This window comes from Polistes canadensis, unplaced genomic scaffold (assembly GCF_001313835.1).
Source record: "Polistes canadensis isolate GaletaPanama2010 unplaced genomic scaffold, ASM131383v1 scaffold_89, whole genome shotgun sequence".
NCBI lineage: Eukaryota > Metazoa > Arthropoda > Insecta > Hymenoptera > Vespidae > Polistes > Polistes canadensis.
Genome location: NW_014569636.1, coordinates 104,225 through 123,181, shown reverse-complemented (window position 1 = coordinate 123,181; position 18,957 = coordinate 104,225). Strand labels below are relative to the sequence as shown.

At 30.2% G+C, this 18,957-nt stretch overlaps 4 protein-coding genes across 7 annotated transcripts; 2 read left to right on the top strand and 2 right to left on the bottom strand.

Moving 5' to 3' along the window:
- Positions 1 to 846: 846 nt before the first annotated feature.
- LOC106786968 (polycomb group RING finger protein 3) lies at positions 847 to 4,041 on the top strand. Its single transcript, XM_014748904.1, has 5 exons — positions 847 to 1,092; positions 1,290 to 1,587; positions 1,691 to 1,836; positions 1,913 to 2,056; positions 2,275 to 4,041. The coding sequence occupies exons 2-5, from the start codon at positions 1,311 to 1,313 to the stop codon at positions 2,398 to 2,400; spliced, it is 693 nt and encodes a 230-aa protein (XP_014604390.1). The 5' UTR covers positions 847 to 1,092; positions 1,290 to 1,310; the 3' UTR covers positions 2,401 to 4,041.
- Positions 4,042 to 4,116: 75 nt separating this feature from the next.
- On the top strand, positions 4,117 to 12,679 carry LOC106786967 (cell wall protein DAN4). 4 transcript variants are annotated; one of them, XM_014748901.1, is made up of 8 exons: positions 4,117 to 4,621; positions 6,727 to 6,876; positions 8,874 to 9,037; positions 9,174 to 9,351; positions 9,485 to 10,598; positions 10,790 to 11,033; positions 11,123 to 11,359; positions 11,566 to 12,679. In XM_014748901.1, the coding sequence occupies exons 1-8, from the start codon at positions 4,542 to 4,544 to the stop codon at positions 11,628 to 11,630; spliced, it is 2,232 nt and encodes a 743-aa protein (XP_014604387.1). In that variant the 5' UTR covers positions 4,117 to 4,541; the 3' UTR covers positions 11,631 to 12,679. The 4 variants fall into 4 exon arrangements, with proteins under 4 accessions (XP_014604387.1, XP_014604386.1, XP_014604388.1 ...); XM_014748900.1 differs by having other exon boundaries at positions 4,119 to 4,621; positions 9,479 to 10,598; XM_014748903.1 differs by lacking the exon at positions 4,117 to 4,621 and adding an exon at positions 6,188 to 6,635 and having other exon boundaries at positions 9,479 to 10,598.
- Positions 12,680 to 13,318: 639 nt separating this feature from the next.
- LOC106786965 (signal recognition particle subunit SRP72) lies at positions 13,319 to 16,648 on the bottom strand. The gene is made up of 8 exons (XM_014748897.1): positions 16,301 to 16,648; positions 15,903 to 16,020; positions 15,560 to 15,815; positions 14,994 to 15,473; positions 14,560 to 14,922; positions 14,179 to 14,483; positions 13,889 to 14,101; positions 13,319 to 13,772 (listed from the first exon to the last, which is right to left on the bottom strand). Exons 1-8 carry the CDS (start codon positions 16,398 to 16,400, stop codon positions 13,637 to 13,639), a joined length of 1,971 nt encoding a protein of 656 aa, XP_014604383.1. The 5' UTR covers positions 16,401 to 16,648; the 3' UTR covers positions 13,319 to 13,636.
- Positions 16,649 to 16,976: 328 nt separating this feature from the next.
- Positions 16,977 to 18,464, bottom strand: LOC106786966 (general odorant-binding protein 56d-like). The gene is made up of 5 exons (XM_014748898.1): positions 18,284 to 18,464; positions 17,832 to 17,907; positions 17,610 to 17,701; positions 17,388 to 17,493; positions 16,977 to 17,220 (listed from the first exon to the last, which is right to left on the bottom strand). The coding sequence occupies exons 1-5, from the start codon at positions 18,440 to 18,442 to the stop codon at positions 17,141 to 17,143; spliced, it is 513 nt and encodes a 170-aa protein (XP_014604384.1). The 5' UTR covers positions 18,443 to 18,464; the 3' UTR covers positions 16,977 to 17,140.
- Between the last annotated feature and the right edge of the window lie 493 nt (positions 18,465 to 18,957).

The following is an 18,957-nucleotide window of genomic DNA, read 5'->3' as shown; positions in this document are numbered from 1 at the left end:
CGTATTAATCCTCAACGCATTTTTGTTATCCGTTTTTGTTCTTGTTTTCGTTTTGTTCTGTAATAGTTTATAAATAAATAAATGTTACATAAAAATAGTASTRGTGATCAGRGTTCAAACCAATAGTATTCTAGTTCCTGATTCTTGCCGCTACACATGCAGCTTTCAATTTTATTTTCAGGATCCTAAAAAAATTAATACTATTTACTATAAAATAATTAATTCATTAGATTAAATAACAAAGTACAAAACTGAAATATTTCATAAAATGAGCGTTCAAAATAAATTACTATAAAATATTAATTGAAAATTAATGAATTCGTGAAAGAAATTTTCAAAAATTCACTATCAAGGTTGTTGATCATTTTATCAGCTTTATTTCTTTCTTGACTTATATTTATTTATTTAATCATAGTATTAACGCAATAATATCGTAATAATTTATTGTTATTAAGAAAGAAATGAAACAATTACCTATTATTTAAGACAACTGCATTGATTTACAAGGAACACCATACACTACACACTTTGCACATTAACGTTTGGCGCCAGCAATATTAAACATGGCGATATTCAAACTGATAAACTACAACGTAATACAAAAAAAGTTTATTATTTTATTCTTCGAGTATATAAACATTTATTAATCATATTAAATTATACAGTGTATTTAAATATTTTATTATTATATTAATAAGTACTTCTCAATTAATGTCCTATAAAATGTCTGTAATTAATTAACTCTTAATAATTGGATAATTTAAGTGATATTATTTTGATTACTTTTTTAGTTACTTTTGTCGTATGTAATAACCGCGTGGTTATTAAGAAAAATCGTATGCGCAGACTCACGAGTGGCGCTTGTGTCGATTCGTTTTGTTGTCATCTGCCACATTCATACTAAGTTGTTTTTAATCCGATTTTCATTAGAATTTTTTGTTTTAATCTATAAAGTACAATTTTCTTTTAACAGAAACATAATGCAATTAGTGGTGTGATTTAATATTAACGAGTTTTAATAATAAGAAAACTAAACCAGTGTCCCTCATAAATTACAAATTGAGGTTAACTTGTCAAATACTTCTAAGTAATGTAAGTAAATCCAAGTCTATTTTTCTAAATTCATAATGCAATACTTTCTGTACTATTACTTAAAATTATTATTATCACGTAATTACATTCAAGAATCGTATTGAATACATTTTGATTGACATTATTAATCGTATAATTAAATCATTTTGATATAGTACAAATTACTTATATATATTATTCATTGTCATTGGTTACAGATGACAATATTGACTTAGTAAATGGTGATTATCAGTGCCATGGAAAGAAGAATAAAATTAAAAACTTTGAACAGTCATATTACTTGCAAAATATGTCGTGGTTATTTAATAGATGCTACTACAGTTACCGAATGTTTACACACATTTTGCAAGAGTTGTTTGGTCAAACACTTGGAAGAAAAACATACCTGTCCGACATGTCAAATAGTAATACATCAGTCACATCCACTACAATACATCAGTTTCGACAGAACTATGCAAGATATTGTTTACAAATTAGTTCCAGATCTCCAAGAAAGTAAGTAAAAGTAATAAAATCTAGAAATGGCATGAACTAACTTAATTATCAAATAGTATAAATGCATACATTAATGTACTTATTATAATATTTATATTTATAGATGAAATCAAAAGAGAAAGAGAATTTTATAGAGCAAGAGGTTTACCCTGTCCAAAGGATATTCTACCAAATGCTGCTGAAGTGGAAGAAGAAAAAGCAACTGCGGATGCCCATGCAGAATCAGATTATCACAGAGCAGACGAACAGGTATGTTTTTATTAGTATTATTATTAAAAAAGAAAGTATAATAATTATATATTATAATATTTATATAATATTAAAGGTAAACGTGTGCCTGGAATGTATAAATGCTAGTTTGAAGACACTAAAACGAAGATTCATCAGATGTTCCGCACAGGCTACAATTACACACCTTAAAAAATTCATTGCCAAAAAGGTTCTTAGTGGCATGGAGAAATACAGAGACGTATGTATACATTATGTACATATTTAATAAATCAACCCCTTGCATTATAACAACGTGTAGATTGCTATGCAACAACTTGTAGGAAATCTTATGGGCCAAACATAAGAAGCATGAAATATAGCAGGAAATTCAGCACGTTAACTTACAGTACAAGGGGTTAATTAATTGTTTCTCCATTTAATCATGTATTAATTTATTCTTTTCTTTTTTCTTCGCAGATTGATATTTTGTGCAATGATGAGTTATTAGGTAAGGATCATACTTTAAAGTTTGTATATGTGACAAGATGGAGGTTCCGGGACCCACCCTTAAGATTACAATATCGACCACGAATAGATATTTAAAACTATGTTTTTTATATAGAAAAGTTACGAAAAATTCGTTATGGATCAATTATATATATATATATATATATATATATATATATATATATATATATTGTTTTATCAATCCGTTGATGCATCATTCATTGCAATATTTATGGATTGTGTTTTTCACAGACAATCTTACTTATAGTTAAACTATGTTGATGCTCAACGATAATGGTACAATTCTTTATCGTTTTAAGATCTCTATTCGATGAATACCGATTGCATTTGTCAATATTATGTCTTATATTTAATTTTTCTATTAGATGTATCTCGAATTAGTTTTCACGTTTATAATTTCTACGTTATTGAAAATATCAACGTTTCGAGGAAGCGAATTTATATTAAAACTGATATAACCCTACATTCTTATTAGATGTAACGCAATAACAATTGTTCATATACTGCAATTATTATTTAAACCCATAAAATAAGTTTCTTTATAAACTTTAAAAATCAATAACTCCACAAAATTATACATTATTCGTACAATGTATTTTACCTGTTGTTTGTTATTGATCAATTGGTCAATTGATCAACGACACTGTTGCGTGACATTTAATTAGAACTTAGGGTAATACAAAAAGTAAGAATGATCGCTGCATTAATTGAAAAATTTCATTAGCATCATGTGATTTTATATTTTCTTATGGACTGAGGTTGTTTGTAATTTAATCTTAAACATTCGTCATTTATGTTTATATTCTTCTTTCTACTGCGATTATTTATTTAGAAAAATTATTAAGTTTAAGCTTCTTTTTATTATATTTTATTTTTTTTTGTATAGTTATCGTCCTATTATAGTTATCACCCGAGCCTACCACTTTCACGCATCAAATCATAATTTGACATTTCTATTTAAAAACACATCAATATCATTGTAGACAGTCTCTTTCTCGCTCTTACAAATATTATCTTATATCTTACGATGAGACTGTCATTAATCATTCTACGTGTAATTAATAGAGTTTTATTTGACTATAAGTTTCACATAGACTCAACTCAACACTACAAATAAAATATTCTGACTGTAAATAAAATATTTTTGACAAAATTCTATATACATTGCGCGCATAGATGCAGCTTTGTATGAAGCAAACAAAAGTATACAAATTAGGATCTAATATGCGTCTAGGTCCTGTTAACTTTCTATTATGCTTTATGCAATGCACATATTGTCGGATTAAACACATATTTCCCTCGACATAAAAATAAAACTTGCAATGATAATTTTATCGAGGAACTAAATATTTTCAGAAAAAAAAAAAAAAGATAAAAACTTTGTCGAGTGAAATATCGTGTTAATATCGACTTATCTCTCATAGTAGATCAAATCATTTTTATGAAACGATATTAAGAAAGAAATGAAGGAAAAGATTTAAAAAAAAGAAAAAATACTAAAACGTGTGATTGTATATATAAGTATTAGAATGTTGAGAAGTGTATTTTGCAAAGTAGCAGCAGCTGCGCTTAAAAGCGTTAGGGGCTTGTATATTGTACACTGTGTGTGTATATCTATAAATTATTAAATAAATATGTTTTGTACAGTACTGTACCAATGATCGCTGATATATTTTCAACATCCGTTGTTGGTAGAATAAAGGGAAAAAACAGAAACCTGTTTCTAATTTTTAAAAAATCACATTATGCACCAAAATCTAATATAAGATTATGTGAAAATATTGTAAAATTAAATAATTGCCGCCATTCGCACGTCGATATATTGAACTAATTATAACTCGACTTTGATAAGCTCTTAAACTGACCAATCATGGAGTAGTTCCCCTACTTGCAACTGCATTTTCACTTGGGCATTGCAAACATTTCTCCGTCAGATGGTGCAAGCAACGGATAGCGACAGAAGCGCACTCGTCTCAATAACGAATATAAACGTAAAAAAAGAATAGAAAAAAAAGATATTCTTTCACACTTTTTTCGCATGAATCTGGCCCCACCGAGTGTATAGTAAAACAGTGTACATTATAAATGTACTAGAAGATCGCGTACGCGACTTAAGACTTATCTCGATGTACCTCCGACTTGATAAAAGAAAATTGTTGTGGTGTAGTTTTATGTGTTGTTGTGCCGTCGTTAAAGCGACTAAACCGTTTTGATAAATGAGCCTGCAAGGTAGCCTTTTTGCCGAAGATGTGGAGTACGACGTGACTCTCTTTTTGAAAGACAATAGAAAAAAAAGGTATGCTATAGTTATTCGTAATCTCTGTTAATACAGAATTGTTTAATAAGTCGAGGTAATTATATGAATTATTTGAGGAATGGGAGGAATTCATTCTTGCACGCGCGCGCGTCCTTCCGTCTAACGTAACGGTCATGCAATCGAGCCTCTTATTATGGCGAACGAACTTTCTGTACATCACTCATACATATACATATATATATATATATATATATGTATGTCGTGTGCAATACACTACAAACGATTGTTGCACAATTTTTTTCAGAATCGTCAAATACTTTTCGACCAACGATTGCATTTAATACATTAAACTTAAAAAGTAACTTACAATTAGATTGATAAAAGTTTTGGCCATGATGAATGCAAGGAGTTTTTTTTTTAATGAAGGAGTTTCTTTTCACTGTCCTTCCACTCCACACTCCCACCCATCCTTCCAACCCCTCTTCTCTGATGATCAGTCTATTGACTCCACTCTCCTAGGCCAAGTATAGCTTTTATATAAATATCTTGGGTTCCTTCGAGAAACGATAGCTTTGTTTCTTCTTAACTGCTATTAAAATCTGTTAATATTCGTTATTCCCGACCAATCAGAAACATTGAATTTAAAAATACACATACTATACCTTATATACACAGTTATCATCAATAATTGTGATAATAATTATGAACTTGGATTAAATCCAAAAATTGGAAACAATTGATTTTATTTTAGATTATGTTATGAAGTCAATGATAAAATAAGTTTTTATTCACTGCTTTCACTCTCTTTGTGATAATTAATTTATATAATAAAATACATTTGTTTCCATTTTTTCACATATATTTTCAAAATGATTAGCACAAATAATCAGACAGTGATATGATAATTAATGTGTCTATATATAATAAAAGAAAGTCCCCATACCTTTCTCACATATACTTGTATATTCTACTACATAACCACTTTCTCGTTAATCTTTTGTGGAAGCAAAAAAAAATGAAGAAAAGGAGAAAAAACATGTTTACATTTTCATGCATCGTGAATGTAAGCACAATTGAATTTTATATCGATTGTGATTCATAGCGCTGTTTTTTCGAAACGCGATGTCTCAATAGGAATCAAAAATGTTTGCGGTATTGTGTCATATTTGATGTTAGATAACAATGGCCTATATAGGAAGGCAAGGGGTGTGGCATAATATTTAGAACGAACTTTAAGAAATGATAAGAAATACAAGAACAATAAAAATATAAAAAATATTAAGGTGCAATTACACCACTTGCACGTTATGCGCGTGTGCAAACAATTTTCTCGATAAAAGAAAACATGCACGCATATTTTCACGCTAAAATATGCTACTTTAAGATTAAAATAATTCGAAATTGATTAATGTAATTTAACTTTTAACAATTGAAAACTTGATTTTATTATTTCAATGTATTATAGTGCAGTTTGTAATTTTATTTTTCTATTGCAACCTAATTTTATATGTATGTAAAAAGTTTGCAAATTCAATTTCATATTTAACCATCTGCGCAGTAAACCTTGCGCACAACGAGCGAAGTAACATTTTCTATTGCACTTCATTGTTTAACCTTCCACTTATGGGGACTTGCAGTATGATATTACTTTATGCATACACTTGATACATCCTGCATAAATCATTTAAGAGAGGAAGGAGAAAGTCTGCAGAATACATATTACAATAGTGGAGGAAAAAAACTGTGGCTCCCAACACGATATTAGATTTCAATAATCATTTTTATAAAATTGTTGTATTAAAAATTTGTAAATTCGGGACAGGATTACAATGTAAATTTAAAAAAAGAAATCCGAAACTCTTATCAAAGAAGTTGCTCACCCCTGACATATTACGTAAAAGCCATGAGTTAACCTCTCCTACTCCTCGAGGTCCCTCTCGAGTATTCTACCTTATATAGCTACGCATGGTTGCGCAGTGTTCAGCACCAACGGGGCACTAACATCAGTATATATCGATATACATCAGTAATCAGTTAGAGGTCGACGTTGGAAGTATATACCCAACTTTATTTTTAATTATTTTGATCTATCAGCTCTCGCTTTTTCTTCTCTCGGATCAGTACGATCCCTTTCGCTTTTGCAGGGTCCTCGTGTTTCCTCCTGTAAACAGCTATCAACGATATCTCATACATCAGCTAGTGCAGGATCGTTTTGCCGATTTCCTGCGCACCTTCTCCATTGGCCAAGGGCTCGACAGACGTACCGTCGTCTGCTACAAGACCGACGTGCTCAGGTAGACAGAAGTCCGTTTTTCTTTTCTCGGAATTATCTAAATTAATCTTTTTGTATACAGGTTGTTTCGTAAACGTCAGTACTTTAAAAGGATGTATCTGCACACTGAAAACAAATAAAAACTATTATATGAATATATGCCCAATGTATCACAGGTTTCTAATTTATGGATCATTCAAGATTTCGAAGTACACGCTTCTTATCTCAATGCAAACTGCTGTAAAGCATTCAGTTATGTACTGAATTCGACAAAATGCTTCTGTACACTTACGCGGAAATGACCAGCCATGCATTTCACGTATAGTTCTGCATACGGGATTGAACTGAAAGCACGTAAATTATACTCAAGAAAACTTCCCGGAACGTGGAATTCCAGATTGTAGAATATTTGAATACATTTCTAAGAATGGTTGAGTCAAGAAACAAACACTTGGTACATTTTCTTTGATCATCCATTGCTCGAAAACTGATGTATATCGGACATCTGTTCGTATGGCATCTTTTTATTTGGTTTACTGTGCAGATTTATCCCTTCAAGTGTTGTTAATGTATATTTAAGAAATACAGTGTATATACACATACTCTCTTTGTATTCTATTGGGTATATATTTTGATGTCTCTTTCTTTGTAACATCAAACGTGATACGATCATTGACTGCGACACACATTTACACATACACAGTCTCTTTTCACTTTCGTTACGAGCTTAACGATTAATGTTACGTATTTTCTAACGGAACAAAAAGAAATCTTTCCATACGTGGGTTCTCATCATCGATAGAATTTCAAATATTTCTCTGTTTATATGATAAACATGATTTTTTATATATTCATATATTTATTGCAGGTTTTTCACTTGTAAATAATCTTTTAGCACAAGATTGTCCAACATTTTAGTCGTATTGAATTACATTTGAAAAACTACAACTGTCTCAGACTGAACCTAAATTAATTCTAACAATAGGAATAAAATATTTCGCATTATTTTTGGTTTTATAGCAAAAAATGGTGAAGCCTAGATTGCACTATTAGTCCACATGCATCATGTATTATTGCACTTATGAAAAAAACATAACCGTGAATATGTAATTCATTTTTAATCACTTATCTGCTTCCTCTAACATTTTGTTCTAATTTCTAATTTAAAAAAATGAAATGACTTATTGCAGTTGCATTCTATTGTGAAACTTTTCTATTCGGAATGGTAGAAAAAATAAATTCGTTTAAAAAAAGAAAAGAAATTCGAGTAAAAAAATATCGATGACCTTAAAATCTTTTTTTAAAAATACGACATTGAAAAATTCTTCCCATCGTCTGGTGTGGGCCTTGAAATAGAGTGAAACTTTTTTCTAAAAATATTTTCCCTGCATGTAGAAAAATAAGAAGAAATATTTCAAATGATATAATATAATGCAATATAATAAAACCAGTCAACATTTATTTGGAAGATAATGTTTTCGTCTATTCGTGAATTCTTTCAGCAATATAAAACACGAAAAATGGACTCGTGTTATTATAGTATCGCGAAGAGTTTTAAAGATAGACGGTCAATTTTCAGAAACTCTGAATGTTTAAAAAGAATAGTCAATATATCAGACTTTCTCAAGACGATTATGAAAGACTAAAACGTACGTGAAATCCCCAGCAATGGAGGCACGTCAAACGAAAGTGAAACTGACCGGCTCTCCTCACTCAAGGTCGTAAATACGTTCTCGCGTACATGTATAGTGTGTAAAAATATGTACATATACGGCCTCCTTTTATACCATCTATATGCGCATACGCGTAGTTCTTCCAGTTTCATTTTTCTTCTTTTCACACATTTCTTACAAAATTTATAAGAATTTACAATTAGAGTTGTTGCTTAATCATATCAAATTTTATCTTTGGTTTTTTTTTTCTTTGTTAATTTTCTTATTCAATTTGCTTTTTTTTATTTTATTTATATTTATTTGTATTTATTTAATGTAAAAAATGTATCTTTGTGTTTTTGTAAAGGGAGCCAGGATCGAATGGTGGGGAACAAAAGGAAAGTCCTTCTAAAACGTTGTCCTGTGAAATGGGTGTAATAGAACGACGACAATCATCGTCGAAATCACCGGAACATATTCGCTCACAGCAACAGCAACAAAGGCATGCTGATCCAAGGATCGTTTCAAATTGTAAGCATTTTAGAATCATTAAAGTTTTTTTGATATTTTGATATTTTATATTTTGTTCTAATTACTTTTACCTATCCTAACTCGGTTACGGTTTATAGTGTATATATGGTATATGTATACCTTTCTCTTGTTACAGCAAAGTCCGTTGCACCTGCGGTAGAAATCTACGTACCACCTCCAGCAAGAAGGGCAAGAAATAACGAGCTCCGTTCGCAACATCGAGAAACTTCGACTCATGTTAAAACAGAGGATAGTAGTAGTAACGATAACGACCTTACGGTACTCCCTTCCACATCTTCTTTTTCTAACACGAGGTAAGCGTTTTTCTTGTAAGTTGTTTTTTAACAGTTATCTTATTACGAGCTTTATGTACAATTATTTTACTTGTATTTATTTTATTAGCAAAAACATATAATTCTAATCATTAATGTATTGTTTAAGAAATAGTCGTCAAAGAAGACCAGATCGTGCAGTTTATGTACCAAGGCATAGAAGAAGTGGTGCAGAGATAGAAGTTAGTAATACACGTCGTTCTCACGAAGACAACGTTATCTTACAAGATCCTGTAAGATTAACAATCACAACAGCAGTAACAGCGTCGAATAACGCTATTAGCGAAGAACAAGATATTATATCATCGTCGTCGTCGTCGTCGTCGTCGTCGTCATCATCATCATCATCATCATCATCATCATCATCGTTATCGTCGTCATCATCATTATCATCATCATCAAAATTAAACAGGGAATCTGAATGTCCAACATCATTAAATACCAACAAGCATAATAATTTAAGTTTGAACAGGGATCATTCACCTGTTAGCTCTCTGAAATCATCAAGCGTAAAAGTAGAAAATACTGAAGAACAAGTAAAACCAGTGAAACTCGACGAACAGCAGTCAACGCTCTCGAAAATAACAGACGATCGTCATCATCATCCTACGCACGAGGAAGAAGAAAGAGAATCAGTGAAAGGTGAACGATTGCAAAGTGATATGTTAGTTTCTTCATCTTTGCAAGAACCTACATTGATTAACGAAACTTGTACTATCCAACAAGTAATTGGAGTTTTACAAGAAGACAAATCTGAACTTTTATCGAACGCTCAATCCTCAGAACTTAACAGTAAAAACAGTAACGACGCGGCAAATCATTATTCTACCGAAAAACTTGTTGTTACTGCAGATTCGAACGACAAACCTAATATGTCGAGTGAGAAAAAAGATGACGAATCAAAAGATAATGTATCGTCGAATCGTCGTAACAACACTGTCAAGAAAAATAACGAAAGCAATAATACCGTGAGACGAAATATGGTAACCTCCGATGTTTTAATAATATCCGACGTTATTACCAATAATAAAGAACCCGCGAAAAAGGCTAAAGAAGTTCCTGTTGTTACCGTGGCACCGCCAGAAAAAAAAGCAAAAAAGGTTGAACGACCAAAAAGTAAACCGGCACCACCACCGTCGCCTCCGATCAAAATTAGCAGAGACGAATGCGATTGGGATAGTTTGTTCGACGATAATGGTGATTGTTTAGATCCGTCATTGATTGAAGAGGTAATTATACACATAGGATTCACTTTCTCTTATTGTATTTTTAATAATATAAAAATATACTAGTTGGAATTATTTTTGAATGTAACAAAATACGCATTTTCAAATATCACACGCTTGTATCAGAAATATCCCGAACTTTGGACTTGGAATTTGAACTTATCTTTAATTTGATGCTATCATTTTTGTTTTAGTTAACATCGGCTGTTGGCGAAGTAGTGATAGAACAACCAAAGAACGATTATAAAATTTACACTAAACAAATAGAATCACTATCAAGCGACGAATTTGGTCACGTTGTTGAGATATATAATTTCCCATCGGACTTCAAAACGAGCGACTTGGCGGCTGTTTTTAGCCCGTTCAAAACTGGGGGCTTTGAACTTAAGTGGGTCGACGACACCCACTGTCTTGGTGTTTTTAGCAGTCCTCTTATTGGTGAGATCAACTTACATATTTAATAATACATTTACCCTAATTTACTATTATTTGTTATAATATTGAAATGTTTTTTTGTTTAATTAAAGCTGCTGAAGTATTGGCTTCAGAACATCCGTTCGTTAAAACCAGACCTCTTAGTGAAGCTACAGCTTTAAGTAAAACAAAAGCAAGAAGAAGTGCTGAGTTCTTGCAACCGTACAGAAGTCGTCCAAAAACTTGCGCTGCTTTAGCGAGAAGGTTGGTTTCAGGTGCTCTAGGTGTAAAATTAGCAACAGCGAGACAAGAACGAGAACACGAAAAGAACATTTTGCGTGAAGCTAAAGGTACGTACATTATACTATAGGATGATCCAAAATAAATTCCCAATTATGAACTTCTCATTTCATGAATTACATACTTTACAAATTGTAATTATTTCTTGAAATTTCTGTTTCTACAAATAGATATTAGATGCTTTGTATATCTAACATATATTTATAAATAGACAATATTTTATCCAATGAAATAAGAAGTTATTAAAATATTGCAGAGGAAAGAAGATTGGCCAATAAACAACGAGAAGATGCTTGGGAAGGTATAATCCCTCAAAAGTAGCATTACCTATTAGTGGTCCAATGAACTGACGAAAAAATAAGATATACCTCTTACCGTATGACCTACGTTGCCTCTACGTATTTGTGCCTTACTCATCTATGTTTTAAATCGTAAACAGAGTACAGGCGTACTTTTCGAATCGAAATGATTACTACTGATTTGAGGGGAATAATTATTAAAAAAAAGATAAAAAAAAGAAAGAAACAAACGATTCGTTAAATAGATGAGTGCGGCATGAGAAGCATTTTAAAATTCTCGTGTATGTATGTGTATATGCAAGCGTGTGTGCATGTGTTCTATTTTTTCTCTTTTTTTTAATTTTTTTGATTAAACAATTTTAACGAAAATCAATATGGGATATGTATATAAAAAAAAAAAAAGAAAAAGGAAAAAAAACTAAAATTAATTTATCCACTCTTACACATATCATAAGATAAGGAAAGACGTGGTTTTGGGTACGGTGTTCTATTTTTATTTTCTGTTTCAATGCATGTCTTTTTATGTTTATTTTTTTTTTTTTACGATGATAGCCGTATTTTTTGTGAAAGAAAAATATAAGAAAAAAAAGATTGTTAACGATGTAGGCCCGAGACCAAAATCACGAGCACCCATTCAATCGGTAACCACCACACAACCCCGGTTTATTCCCCTTCCGCCCCAAAAATGAGTAATTTTTAAGATTCAATTAGGACGAGTCTGTTTACGAAAACGTTGTGAACAATTGCATATTGTTATATATAAGTTTTTACTATGTGCAATTTTATGGAAGACAATAATAAATTAGAATTTTAAGGATATATTATTGAACAAGGATTTGTCGTTTACCGCGTGCTTAATATATGGGGGATATTATATTAATTAATAACTTATATACACAGGGTGTCCTGTAACCAATGGTTCAAGCAAGGAGGAGATGATTCTACATTTAAAAGAAAAACTAAGTAGAAAATGTAGAATACGCAAATGCAACCCTTGGCAATTAAAAACCTTGTTGCAGTACCACATGCACCTGACAAATTTTATTTTACATTCTTGTCTTAGTTTTTCGTGTAAAATCATCCCTTGCTCGCTCGTATAATTAATTACAGAACACCCTTGTATACATATATATATATATGCAAAAAAGATATTCTTTTTCAAAAGTTATATAATTTAAAGAAAGAAGGGATGAAAAATAAGAAAAAATTGTCCAAAAGAAAAAAGAAAAATAAAACTTATTCATCGAACAATCGTGGGCATTATAATAATGATCTGTTATTATTATAATAATATGTTGTGTATAATATCTGTAAACTAATATTGCGTTAGAGAGCAAACTGTTTTCTACTTTATGCCTGTTATGTGTAAATAAGAAGAAAGAAAAAAATGTTGAGTAAATTCTGATGCACATTGTTTCCAAAATGTTTTATGCATGCAAAAGAAAATGACGATGACTATGACGACAACGACGAAGACGACGACGATAACGACAACGATAATGATAATGATGATGATGATGATTTTCAAAAAAGAACCTCAACAATAGATTGTATTTTTATATACAATTGTTACAAATAAAAAACAAAGGGTTATATATATACCACCAAAATCCTAGTCAATGTATGAAGGAAATGTTACCAATATATTATTATTATTATTATTAAATTTATTAATTATTAATTAATTTATTAATTAATTATTACTACGTGTTACGTTTCAATCTGTCGTTCTCATTTGACGAACAGAAAGAATTTATTAGAATAAAATTATTTTACGTATCGTATCGATAATACATGGGTTCTTTATTTTTCTTTTCTTTTTTTTTTGTATCCTTCACGCATAATATAAAAAATGTTTAGACATATGAACACGATAATATTACATGACGTAATTTGTTTGTTTTTTGCTTTACGCGTTATTTGTATGAAATAACAAATCTCTATTAAATTTTATCTTTCTCTCTCTCTTTTTCTCTCTGTCTCCTATTGCATATTTTATGAAATGATTGAATTTTTTTGGTATTTCATTTACCATTTACCACCTTTCTTCTTTTTCTTTTGCTGAACCTTACGCTGTTGTTGACGTGGTCCAGAAACTTCCACGGCAGTATTGTGACGAGGATTCGGTGAAGGTTTCGCATTGGTTGGCATTTTTGTAATATCACTGGAAGTTTTAAAACAAATATATTAAATATTAAACACATTGATACTTAATTATTTTGTTTTGTATTAAAAATCAAAAACATTTCTTATTTCTTATTATAAATGTTGTTTACGTACTATAGATCGCTTGCACCAGTTGCTGCACCTTGTGTACCCTTCATCGTAACATCTCGATTTCTTCTATCTCGTTTCTTTCTAAAACCACTACGCTCATGCCTTGGTAACCATCTTTCAGGATCGGGAGGAACATTAGGATCATAATTCTTAGGTAATTTTCCTTTACGTTTACGAATTTTACGTTTCTTCAATGTCTGATCTACTACTGGTTTACTAAAAATGCAAAATAAATGCATAGATAAATAAATCAAAATTTCCTAGGAATAAATATGTAATGAAATATTACAAACCCTGGGGAAGGTTCTATTTTCTTTCGTACGACTTTTGTACCAATAATCCAATTGCTACTTTCTAAAGCATCAACATCCGTAGTCTCTGCAAGATCGTGCAAAGGTGGTAGCCTTTTGTACAAAAGATTAGCTTTAGTTGGACAAAATTGTACATAAGCTACTACTAATTGTGCCAAAGTTTTCGTATCTGATGGAGAGGCATCTACTAATTCTTGTAATATGTCAGCAGCAACTTGAATTTCTCCACCACGTAAATAAAAGTCGGCAGCTTGTCGCCATAATTCACCTAAATTCGTTGTCGTATCCTAAAATTAAAATAATTTATTTATCTCGTACATTACGTTTAAATTATTTTAAGTCTTTTATACTCTAATCTTATACCTTATGTTTTTTGTAATAATTTACTGCATTCTTCAATGCAGCCGATGCTCTATCCCTATTATTGTCTGCCATATGAAGCGTAACAAGTGCACTGACTATACCAGGCAACGATTTGTCAGATTCCGACAAATTTTCGAGTATATTAATCGCCTCTTTTCTTTCACAATGACTTAAAAGAAGTTGTACAGCGACTAATTTCATTTGCAATTCCTTTTCAGCAGTCGCGTATTCCAATAACAATTTAGCTGCTTCCTGAGCTTTACCATCCTTGCTAAATTGAATAGCTTTGACAAGCATTGCATCTGCTGCCAATGCTGGATAATCTTTAGCAAGTTTATTACACAATTGTTGACATTGTTCGCCCTATATAAAACAAAAATTAATTTATAATATACAAAACCATAATTGAAGTATAATCTTACAATCATTCTTACCTGATCCGTATACAAAGCTAATAAACATTGATTATATGCAATAGTTCTTCTTTGTTTTGAAGTCAACTTATGTTCCAAACTTTCATGCGTTGCACTCTTCATTCTCTTCTTACTATCAAAAACATTTTGATCTTTGTTCAAACAAACAAGATTATTGCTCGCCACCGCGACAAGTGCTATGTCATCGGGCTTGGATTTCAAAGCAGCCGTGTATAATGCTTGTGCTTCTTTCTCACGTCCTTGAAGTTGCAAACAACAACCGAGTTGTACTCTGATGATACCAAGTTCGTTTTCTATTTCTTCTTCCCCAGCTCCATCTTCTTCTAAACCTTCTTTACACATTTTCTCAGCAGTTTTCAATTTCTTCTCAGCTTCCACTAACATACTCTTATCGATCGAACTTCCTAAAGCAATCAATTGACAAGCTGCATTGTAGGTCAACTCATAAGTATCCTTTTGTAATGATAGAAGTTCTGTAGACTAAAAAATTATATTAAATAAGATTAGATGATTTTAATAATGGAAATTAATGGAATAATTTTATAAGTAACATTCATAATCCTCACTGAATTTTCAATTGTAAGATTAACAAGAACTGCAGCCAAATTCGTTTCTCTCTCGTCTTCGTATTCATCATCAGAATTTTTAATAATGTCTCTGTAAATCGCGAAACATTCTTCATATTTTTCCAATCGATACAATATTTGTGCTTTCAATTCTTTTACTTTTAACGAGGGATTCTGTATACTTTCGACAACCTTCAATGCCTCAGCTACCTGATTTAAACGATACAGACAGTAAGCTTTCTCAAAGTCAAGATTTCTGAAAAAAGAAAGAAATAAAGAGTTAGAATATCTATAGAAATAAAAATGTTGTATTGTAAGTAGAATTTAAATGACTTGTTCATACATTGCCAACTTTTGATTTTTTATTATTAATTGCAATCCTTCATTAAACTTGGATAACTGGATATAACAGATGACTTTACAATGGAACGCAGCTTCCTCATCTTGAGAAATACCTAAAACTAAAATAAAAAAAGGATAAATAAATTTATTTAAATAAAAAATAGAAAATTATGTATATAGGTTAGGAATTTTTTTTTTAGTTTTTTTAACTTGGATAATAAACAATTGAATAAAGTATTTCTTACATTACTTAATAATTAATTATTACTAACACGTGTAACATAAGTGTGTTTTTTAAAAAAATATAGGTTAAAAGTGATATAGTAACCAAACGTTGTGGCATTTAAACATTAGAATAGTATAATTAAAGAGACATCTTATAGTTCAAATAATACGTACTTCTATTAGCTGTTTTTAATGCTCTTTCATATTCCCCATTTTGTCCTAACTTATTTAATTCCGCGTACAACGCTGAAATATTACTTTCTTTCGAACTCATATTGTCCAGCTGACAAATGCGACAACGTGGAACTTACAATGGATTGGATTGGATAGTACAAGGTATTCAAATATAGTTTTCATACGATTTTCAGTCATTCTTAATACTTCAATAATAATTTAAATAATTTATATATAAGCAAAAACAATTATACATATGTTTGCATAGATTGGTCTATATTAATTAATAAGTAAACATATATATACACCTATGCACTTAACATAAATTGATTTCATATATCATACTGCAAGTAACATATTGCTATTGAATTTGATTATATAAGGTGTACCAATTTTGTTCAGCATATCTTTATCAACATATCCAACGAGTAAAAATAAATACAAAATGTTATACAAACGTAAACTCGTAAATATTTTATTAAAAAATTATAACAAAAATAATTTGGACACCCTATATACATGCACGAATGCATGCGTGCACTTTCGAAGGGGATTTCTTTTTACATGTGAATATTTTTTTTTTATTTAGATACATGAGTTCAATGCTTGATTATAAAGAAGGAGATTTCATAAGAAAAGAGTTTTTAAAAATAGGAATAAACTTATGTTATGTGATAAAATATTGTACTTTATTTGAAAAACAATTGGAAGGTATTTGCTTGTGTTGTAATTATCAATTTACAATTAATTATTCACTTATATATATATATATATATATATATGACAAAAGTATGAAAAAAATATTGATTATTTTAATTACAATATTTAATTACAATATATTTAATTCAATATGATGAATTTTTTATTTTCTAAGAAACATTTCATCAGATTACCTCCTTTTTCGCAGACATTAGCGCCACCTGAAACATATTGATAACGTTATTCCATTGGTTCATATCAATGACCGCAAAAAAGAAAAATTTATGAACGTAAATAAAATATCATTCATTGATTACGGTTTAATAAAGTCAACAGCGTTAATTATTAAAGATAATTTTAATAAGTAGATTATAAATATAATACTAACCAAGGCTTTTACATTTCTGGAAAACTTCGTCAGCTTTCTCTTTGGGAATACTGTTCGGTAATTTGGCATATAAAACTTCTTCGTTAAGATTTCCTTCCGGACTTAGCTATTGGAAAACAACAAAAAAAACAAAACAAAAAGAAATTGAAATTTTATTAACGATTCATAAATATAAAAGAAAATCAATTTCGTTTTGTTTTTTCAATTCGCTGGAGTACTTACTATGCCCATTTTCTTTAAAAAGCAAGCAGCGAAGCAAGATAATTTTTCATCATTTTCAGCGATGTTTCCGTTCTTTGCATTTTCCACAATTGCTTAAAAAACAAACATAATAAAATTGCATTGTATTTTACAGAAGTTAAAAGGAAAATGAAGCAATTGATATTTGGATTTGCGACGAAATTAGTGTTTCGTCTAAACGAATATAAGATATTTTATAATTACCAGCATCGACACCAGTTTCGGCTATACAAGAATCCTTGTATTCCTTAAGTTTGGCCTTTTGTTCATCGGTGAGTGCCTAATATTAAAAAATATATTCATAATCTGATTTATGTTATCAAAGTTGGTCTCGCGTTTAACAATACAGGATGGTTCAAAATAACTTACAATCATTTCCTGAATTTTTAAAACTTTGTAAAGTACTATTTTGTCTTTTAAATATTAAATTAATTTTAGTTTTTTAAAGAGTACTAAATTGATGAAACTAATATAGACAAATGTATTTTTAGAAGGAATATTCACAATGGCTGTCTTATACATTTAATAAAAATGTCGAAATGTTTTTTACAGTTTCCAAAAATATTTGTATACTTTATCACGTTATTATTTCAAGTTATTGCATTCTGAATGATCTTATATATAAATAATATAAAAATAATGAAATTATCTCTTACCAATGCACCGACGAAGAGAGCAATTGTGAAAGCAACGATGATTTTCATATTGATAGATGATACTTTTCTCGAGATCGAGGTCTGAAGTTTACTGAACGATGCTTGAATCTTCTCTTCTCTTTTTATAGTAAACAGCTCGATCGTAAATTGTATAATCATCAAATGACTGCTGCTGTCTTCTTATAGTCTTTTAATGGGGGGATGTATTTGATTGAAGAAACAAAGAAGAAGGAGAAGAAGAAGAAGAAGAAAAAGAAAAAGAAAACTTTAATTTTGCTTACGTATCCTATGAATTATCGTCGAATATTTTATTCTCTTCCAAAAAATTAACTATACCTACTTACATCATTTGTGCATACAATGTACACAATAATTTTTATTATTATTCATTGCGAGTTTTGAACAAAAAACGCACTGCAATTTACGTTTTTAAATGGAATCATCTTTTTTATAATTGAAGTATTCATTTAATAACAAAATTGTTTATGATGTAACAAAATTCAGAAAATCATTTTAATTGATGAAAAATAAAATATACATTTTTGATTTATCGAAAGAAGAATCAAGGATTTCTGAAGATATTGAAATTATATATTGAATTATACTTTAAATCTATTAAAATGTCAATCGAATGAATTATTGGTACGAAACTGGTTGTTACCTTGAAAACAACT